This window comes from Epinephelus fuscoguttatus, linkage group LG3 (genome assembly GCF_011397635.1).
Source record: "Epinephelus fuscoguttatus linkage group LG3, E.fuscoguttatus.final_Chr_v1".
NCBI lineage: Eukaryota > Metazoa > Chordata > Actinopteri > Perciformes > Serranidae > Epinephelus > Epinephelus fuscoguttatus.
This window is the reverse complement of record NC_064754.1, coordinates 31,406,678-31,415,582: the sequence shown is the minus strand read 5'-3', so window position 1 is coordinate 31,415,582 and position 8,905 is coordinate 31,406,678. Positions and strand designations below refer to the sequence as shown.

Below are 8,905 nucleotides of genomic sequence, written 5' to 3'. Positions count from 1 at the left end.
CCAGTTACATAATGATACATACTATATTAAACAGGATTGTGGTACTCACATTTTAACTCTGCTGGTATTGTGTATGCACTTCAGCAAATTTGTAATATTAACTGTAAAATAAGGAACCAAAGTATATCATTATGCAGTTCCTTAACTCTAATACTGACACAGTTTTTGCTTATGCTTCAACAGCATATGTGAATTCCAGCATACGTAAGAGCAGATGTTTTGGTTTGGGGGATTTTTCAGTGGCCCCGTGTGGTCACCCCTATGAAAGTTTTCTGGGGGCCCCACTGACTATAGGTTGCACAGTTCATTAAAGTTTATTCAACACGTTTGTTTCAACAACAACAGCTGCTTCATAACCACAAAAGATGTAGCTGCAAAGTAAAATTTCCTGTCCATATCTGATGCACCTGCAAGACAGAATTTTCACAACCTGGCAACCCAGCTGTTGTTCTGATTAGTGCTATCGACGTATACTAATCTGAAAAACATAACCACATTATGATTTAACCTTTAAATGACGCCATCAGGTACTGAATGATCCTCCATACAGTGGCACCAGGTGGGGGATCACGGTTTCTGAGTGAACACCTCAGCCCTGCAGTGATTGGAGGAGGATTGCTACTCTTCCTCCTCTGATTGGCTCGCACCATCGTCGCCTCCAGCCAATCGCGTCATCGCAAAGTTCTGCTGCGGAAGAGGGATGCAAAGGAGATGGCTGAACTTAGATAGCCCTGTGTGTGGAAATATCTTCACCATGGACCTTCTCCGGAGGAAAGAGGCGAGCGGAGGGCGACTGCTCGTCCTCGCAGTAGTGTTGGGGTGGTGTTTAGGGTCTGTGAGCTGTTTCGGACAGAGCCTAGACAGCGAGTTTACGTTTCTGCTGCAAGCCGGAAGATCCGAGTGTTTCTTTCAGACAGCAGTAAAGAATGGTACGATGGAGGTCGAATATCAGGTAACTGTGTGTGTGTTTGTGTGTGTGTGTGTGGTCACACATAATCACTCACTGTGTTCACATTTACATGCTATATGTTGAAGGTTTACACCAGCGATACAGGGACACGCTAATGGCTAACATACCGTTATCCCTTTAGCTAGCTGACATGCTGGTAGTCTATGAGCATACCCTATAACTGCAGTTAATGACAGCTTCCTCCATTAACTTTATATCGTGGGAGTTAACGCGACAAATATAATAACCGCGTGACTGTAGCTCACATTTTCCAGAAACTGTGAATCAAAAAAAAAAGTCCACAACTTCAAATTAAACTGTATTTATCTAGTAGCTGCAGACTGCAATCAAATAATGACTTCCCGACAGAGATGACCGCACGAGCTTCACACACACACACACCCACACACCCACATACAGATCAGAGATAGCAAAATACTCCACAGGAAATGAGATAATACACACATTGCTCATGCCAAGTTTCAATGAGTCACTATGTGTATGTAACTATGTCTGAAAGTTTCAGATCCTGGTAGCCTCTGATCATCCAGCAGGTTGTTCCTGCAGCAGACCAGGAAAACTACAGACACTATGACAATTGTAGTTTCCTGGTAGCAGACAAGTTTTGGTTGAACTGAGTGGGTGAGGAGAGGGAAACCAAATGGCTGTTGTCTGGCATTTCATCAGACACTACTTTCAGCTATTCAAAGGTCAGCAGCAGAATGTTAAAGTCTGCTCTCAGTGCTCATTTACTGAACAGGATGCACGCTCATTAGAGTTAATTTAACACTTTTGAGTGGTTCTGAGCAGCTGCCCCCCCAAGCTACAGGAGCTCCGTTTGCACAGGGAAGTCAAAAGTCTACCACTGCAGCCAACAGATATTTTCAAAATCCAATAATCTGCAGAGTATTTATTTTCCATTAGTCATGAAAAATGTCAGAAAATAAAGAAAAATGTCCACCGTAATGTCCCAGATTGCTTGTTGTGGCCAAAAACCTGTCCAAAATCCAGATAAAATCAATTTACTGTAACAGAAGGCAAAGAAAATGAGCTCGAAATGCTAAAAATAGTGACTTTGGAGCATTTTTTAATTATTTCAGCTCTACTTCCAGCACCACATAAAACAATTAAACACTTACGTACACAGGGACACGTCTTGTAATGTAAAGTTCTAGCCTATTAGTCAGTGGTGTGTTTGTTAAGTGGGAGAGTCTCAATCCAAGAGACGACAGTACACTCTCTCTTAAAATGCACACATAGTCTCTCTTGGAAATGTTTGACCTGGGGCATCCTGGTGGTGTAGTGGTTAAGACGCACACCATGTGACTACAACGTGCCTGTACCACCCAAGGTGGGGACCTTTGGTGCATGTTATACCCCTGTCTTTCTTCACATACGGTATTTTTCTGTCTTTATCTCTTTTGTCATTATCTAATGAACAAACATAATCTCAAAATCTTCTTCGTGTGAGCTTGTTGCTCAGTGTGTGTTTGTATTTGTGTGTGCACATCCAGGTGATAGCAGGTGCTGGTATGGATGTTGACTTCACCGTCATCTCTCCAGAAGGCAGCCAGCTTGTATTTGAGTCTCGACGCTCTGACGGAGTCCACGTGTCAGTGCGACCTCACTCATCCTCGATTATATTTCATATTACCGAGCCAGCGGTGTTGGATCTGTCTGTTTATCTTTGACTTCATTTCCTGTTGTTCCAGGGTGGAGCCCACGGTGGAGGGAGACTACGAAATCTGTTTTGACAACAGCTTCAGTCGCTTCTCAGAGAAGATGGTGTTCTTTGAGATCATCATCGAGGGTCAGGGAGGAGATGTGGGTGGAGATGAAGAGTGGCCGGGATTAGACGAGCCTGATGGAAGCCTTCTGGAGTACAAGCTGGAGGACATTCGGGTGAGATGTTTGTTTGGGGTTTAAGAATACATTCAAAAAAGGAAATCTAGTTCACTGTGCAGCTGAACTCTTAATAACCCCCTGTTGTTGACACCAATGTTCACACAATGTCCAGGGAATAAGAGGAGAGATAGCTTCTGTGTAGGTGCAACACAGAGCGGATATATCATGTTTTAACTAGACATGAATTATATGAAGACAATTTAGTTCTGTCCTTGCTCTTGTAGTTCTCGTCTCTGGACCAAATACCATCATTAACGCTTGTAAACAGTAGTGGCAGAGCTGGGCAACTTTAAGTGGAGTAGCCAGGATTGGATATACTCTGGTGCCCGATCATTGAGAGCCTTGTATGCGATTAAAAGAACTTAAAAATGAATTCTGACAGAGACAGGAAGCCAATGCAGGGAGGCCAAAATAGGTGTAATGTGTAAGGATCATTCTGTTTTGGTCAGAAGGGCAGCTGCTGAATTTTGAATGATTTTGAGCTGATATATAGATCGATTGTTTAGGCAGGTTAACAAGGCATTACAGTAATCACGGTGAGAGAATATAAGAGCATGTATGATTTTCTCTGTGTTACTTAAGGACAGAAGTAACCTACATTTGGAGATGTTCCTCAGCTGGTAAAAACAAGACTAGACTACTTTATATACATGTTGCTCCAGGGTCAAATCACTGTCCAGAATAACACAGAGGTTTGTGAGTGAGGGGGGCTGATGAGTGGCTGAATTTGCTTTTGACATATGTTCAGGGCCAATGATGAGAACTTCTGTCTTTTCAGAGTTGAATTTTAAGACGTTTTGGGACATCCAACTTTTTATATCACACAAGCAACTATGAAGAGATGCTAATTTATTGGTGTCAGAGGGTTTAAAAGACAGGTAGAGCTGTGTGTCATCTGCGTAGATATGGAAAGAGAAGTTGTGATGATCTGTTATCTGGCCCAGGGGCAGCATTTACAGGGTGAACAGAACAGGTCCCAAAACTGATCCTTGTGGTATACCATGTTTTAGCTGAGCACTTCTTGAGGAATATTCCCCAACAGTGACAAAAAGTTTCCTGTTGGTTATACGTGAAGAAAAGCAGTCCAGAGCGGTTTCAGTAAAACCTGCCCACTCTTTTAGTCACTCTATAACACTGGAATGGTCAGCAGTGTCAAAAGCTGCACTGAGGTCAAGCAACATTAACACAGAACATGCACTGGAGTTTGCAGCCATCAGTAAGTCATTTGTGACTCTTAGGGGCGCAGTTTCTGTGCTGTGCAGCTTGCGAAAACCACACTGAAGTTTTTCAAATACATCGTTGTTGTTGAGTGTATGTAATAGTTGGTTCAGCACTACCTTTTCTAGGATTTTAGATACAAAGTTGAGTTTGGAGATAGGCCAGAAATTTTTCCAAGTCTGGGGGATCTAAACCAGGTCCCTTCAGTAGTGGTTCAACAAAGACAGTTTTGAAAAGATCAGTTCCGACTTCAGGTGACAGAGAACTCTTGATGATAGTCAGCAGCGCAGGGCCGAGTGACTCTATTGTGTCTTTAAACTGATTTATTAGGATAATATCAAGGGGACTAGAGGAGGGATTCATGAGTGGTCTGAAGCAATCCAAAATAAAGGGCAATTTTAGGCACCTACAACACATAACTCAACACAGATTAAATAATCTATACATCCAACACTTTCTTCTAATTCCTGCAGGTAAAGTAAGAAAGAAACTTACACTGTTGGTACGAAATGCATCTGTCCCAAGGTACAGAGTATTTACTGCTCTGAGAGCAGATGTTCAGCACAGCGTATGGTGCTCAGCAGCACTATAAGGCATGGGATACACTACTATAGTATGATATAAGGGTTACTGAGACACAGATAGATACGTAATTAAACTTTTTTTTTTTTTTTTTTAAGTCAAAGTCCGATTACATTATATGTAACCAATAAATACAATAAACATAACGTGTCACAGCAAAGCTAACCAAATAAGTGCTCATGAGATTAACTGCTAATCTTACCAAGCCATGACGAATGTCTCTTTATTAAAGACAAGCTAATTGTGATTGATTTTAATAAAGCTAATTTAATCAAGTTACTGTAATAGTATGTTTAAAATGGCAGCAAATGGAAGTATCCTTAAGCAGAGGTTGGAGTGTGTTTGCTGAAATGTTTTTAGGATTATAAAAACAAGCCCCTACTAGGAAGCCAGGTGGTAATGATACCACTGAATTACTATTTGTAATAAAACAGAATGTGCTATCATACATTAATGAGCAGTGGGGAAACACCTGGACACAAACATTAGGTCGGCATTGTGCATGACAAAAAAATATTGTCTCCAATTTTCCTGATTAAAAAATATTCAAAATATAATTTGAATTAAATTGGTTTGACTCAGAATGTCAAAATAATTTTTTTGTGCCGCCTGCCTCCAGATTTGTTTGCTCTAAACTTCGCTAAAAAGGATACAGTCATGGATGGAGTAATTAAAGGCGTCGAAAAGCAATCTGCCTTCTGACATTATTATCTCACCTGTAATCATTTGTTGGTTTACTAGACCGTCACTGCCCAGCTGTAAAATCTCCAGATGCGCTCATGGGTGTGCACCTAAGTGAGTGTGTGTACAAACTTAAAATGCGTCCCAGGTGTGTTGCATCTGTACAGAAATTGATCCACATTCTGCCCAAGAAAAATTCCCCAAAAAGGCAATAACGACTGCAGCTGATTTTTGTCCACCAGCTATTAAGCTTTCTTGATAATTCGGCTGTTCAAAGGATGAGGCTAGCATTATTTTGTGTGTTTCATATTGTCAGCAAATCCCATGAAAATATCCAAACCAACAATCCACTGATCCTACTAACGCGTATCGTCTGTGTAGCCAAAGCCTGATATTTATATTGTATCCCTCTGTGCCAGAGAGCTTTGTTGTCATCCAAAAAATGATAAAAAAAAAACACATCAGTGAGCCTCATTGTTGCACTGCGTGACATGTTCCTGCATCATGATGAGCAAATGTACTGTTGGTTATTTACAGTCAGTCCCAAATATGCCGTCCTGTTGCCGTAAATACTCACCAGAGCATATTAATCCAGGGCTGAAAATAGACTTCTTCTTCTTCTTAGTAATGTTTGCTGAAAACTACAGTGGCCAGCCTTGCTGTAAATCATTTAGACTCATTTTGAAACTATAAATCTCTGGCCCGTTGTTGTTTTGTCTGTAGGAGGAACAAATTGAGCTTGAGGCAGAGTGCCACAGACAGGTTGAGGAAGTGGGAAAGTATTGAAAGACGCAGTCTTGGTTTTGGGATCTGCTGACATTATGGAAAATATAAAATACGTCAGTTGTAACCTTTTAACTAAGATGTGTCTCCTAGAAGAGTCCTACCAGCTAACAGCAGCTGGAAACATTCAGCTGCTCTGTGGGTCAGGCTAGTTAGACGCAACCACAGTGATGGTTGCATGACCCAATATTATGGTTTGCCCGCCAACACAGTTACCACGACCTGCAACAGAGGATGTGTCGATAGTGATTGAAAATTCTATGTACTTTTGTGACTGTTTTCTATGTTTCTTACTTCTACTTTTCTGTCATTACAGCCACCACTTTTTTTTTTAAAATACCCACAACTTTTCTTGCAATTTCCTCAGGAGTCCATGGACTCTCTGCACAGACGCTTGGAGCGCAGCCGGCAGATGCAGACTGTGTTGCGGGCTTTTGAGGCACGGGACCGAAATCTTTTGGAAGACAACCTGTGGAGGGTCTCATTCTGGTCCTGCGCCAGTGTGCTGGTGATGTTGTGTGTGGCTCTTACCCAGGTAAACGAAGCACTGACACACCACACAGGGGAATATGGCTATTAAACCGGTAAAAGTTTTGGCTAATCAACACCATGCTGTCTGTGTTTATTTCTCCATTTTCCAGGTCTACACTGTCCGTAAACTGTTTGACGACAAGCGGAGGGTCTGCACATAAAGGGATTATTTCGTCACAATTAAAGACAGCCTTTGAAGAAGAACAATCCAGTACAAGATGTCCAGCTGGTTACCCGTTCAGATTATGCTCCAATATCTTTTCTTTGGTCTGTGTGAACACCAGCATTCAACACCAGTTTCAGTGGATCTTATTTTATTTCCAAAATCTCATTTAAATCAGTTTGTGAGCAATAATAGCATACTATGAAGTCATGAAGGGTAACCAGATGAGGAAGTTAAACTTGGTTATTTCATTTCATTAGTGCCTTTAATGCCAAATCTCACCACAAACCAATGAGGAAATGCATTTTAAAGGCACTGCCCGCATAGAACGATAACCGTTGTAGTATAGGTGTCCGTTGTTTCTGAAGCTGACAAGAGGTTTTAGGAATTTTTCATTAAAGGTTAAATTATTGTTGCTAAAGGTTAAAGGTCAGTTAAATGACACACCTGAAAAACTGATCCACAGAACTCCGAGTCTGCTGGTTTACAAGGGAGAACAGTGTGCAATAGTGTTGTTGGTGTATTTTTCCTGACAGTTAAAATGGGACCTATTGTGCTTTTCCTTTCTTTATGGTCATAGCTCCAGGTATGCTACAGCAAGTGTTTACATTACCCAATGCTACATGTAGCTACATGCTTACATCGGGCTGATATGTAAGCTTGGGCACTAATGTTTTTTCGTATCCTCTGATTTCGGATCAAATTCCTGCTGGAACGTGTCTGGTTATATTTAGAAGCTTTTCTTGGTGGCTTTTCATGGTAGAAAGTGCTGCTTTTCTCTGTTAGCTGCTACATGTAGCTACACGCTAACGTCAGAAAACATGTAATCTTGGTTACTGACGTTTATTTCTCCCTGATTTCAGATCATTTTCTTGCTTGAGCAGGTTTGGTTGATTTGGATATGGTGATTTTTCATGGCAGAAAATGCAGACACAGAAACACTGACCAATCAGAGCAGACATGGCTTTTTCGGGAGGCAGGCTTAAGAGACAGGAGCCAAACATAGCGTTTCAGACAGAGGGTGAATACAAGTGTTCCAGCATAGACAGTGTAAGGAAAATAAAGTGTTGCTTGACTATCAAAGCGTGTAAACATGTTTTAATAAAGGCTCAAAATGCAAATATGAACCTGGAAACAAGCACAATAGGTCCCTTTTAAGATCTTTCCTTTAAATCAGTGATTTGTCCAACTGACCGGGTGTTTCCTTGGTTACACCCGTGTTAATGCTGAGGTTTTTTTTTTTTAGATGTTACTGACTTCTTTTCGCGTGCCAGTTCAAGTCCATGCTGACAAATAAGAATGTAGAATAAGAAGGAGATGTGATTTGCAGTGTGATTGCCAGTATTGTACAATATGTCAGTACTCTTCCAGATAAATACGTATGTGTATGTCAGTTCAGACATGTATCAGGATAATTCAGTGTGAAGGTACTGATTGTTAGATGTGTGTTTGTGTGATTCTGGCTTCGATCTTCAACATGATCAGCTTTCTTTATTTTTCAGATGTATGTTTGTGATAACAGAATGTGACATTTTGATTCTGCTCAGCCACTGAGTGTGTTTTTTAAAAGTAAGAACAGGCATTCATTTCATGTTCTATAGAGTAAGTAAAATCAGGTTTACATGGGAGTCATTGATATTAATAAATGCATTTTTTACACAGGAAACACTTGGTGTGAGTCATCTTTGATGGATTCAAAATGGCAATACACAGAATAATCTGTAAATGTGTCTGTGATGATTATATCGTGAATGTTAATCATGAGGAGCTGCCACATTTCATCATCAAGTGACACAGCTTTAAACCTCAAGAAACACTATTTATGTCGTCATTTTTTGTATCTCTTATTCACTCTTAATTTAACATAACCCTGCTGCCTGAGACCAAACATGCACAGACACTTTATTTCTGCTGATGTAGCTCCCCCTAATGTCTGACCTTAAAAAACATTTTCAAAAACAACTTTGACATTATCTGACATTAAGTTGAAGTTGGTGTAAAGGTTAAATACCAGGTTTATTTGATCACATACTTTAAGTATCAGCATGATTTAAATGCACTTGTCGGTGAGCAGAAATACTTAAAAAAACAAA

The 8,905-nt window shown here is 40.6% G+C and overlaps 1 protein-coding gene across 1 annotated transcript; it reads left to right on the top strand.

Annotated features, from left to right (window-relative positions):
• Positions 1 to 676: 676 nt before the first annotated feature.
• On the top strand, positions 677 to 8,493 carry tmed1b (transmembrane p24 trafficking protein 1b). Its single transcript, XM_049567790.1, has 5 exons — positions 677 to 952; positions 2,464 to 2,561; positions 2,662 to 2,851; positions 6,486 to 6,653; positions 6,760 to 8,493. Exons 1-5 carry the CDS (start codon positions 701 to 703, stop codon positions 6,808 to 6,810), a joined length of 759 nt encoding a protein of 252 aa, XP_049423747.1. The 5' UTR covers positions 677 to 700; the 3' UTR covers positions 6,811 to 8,493.
• Positions 8,494 to 8,905: the final 412 nt, after the last annotated feature.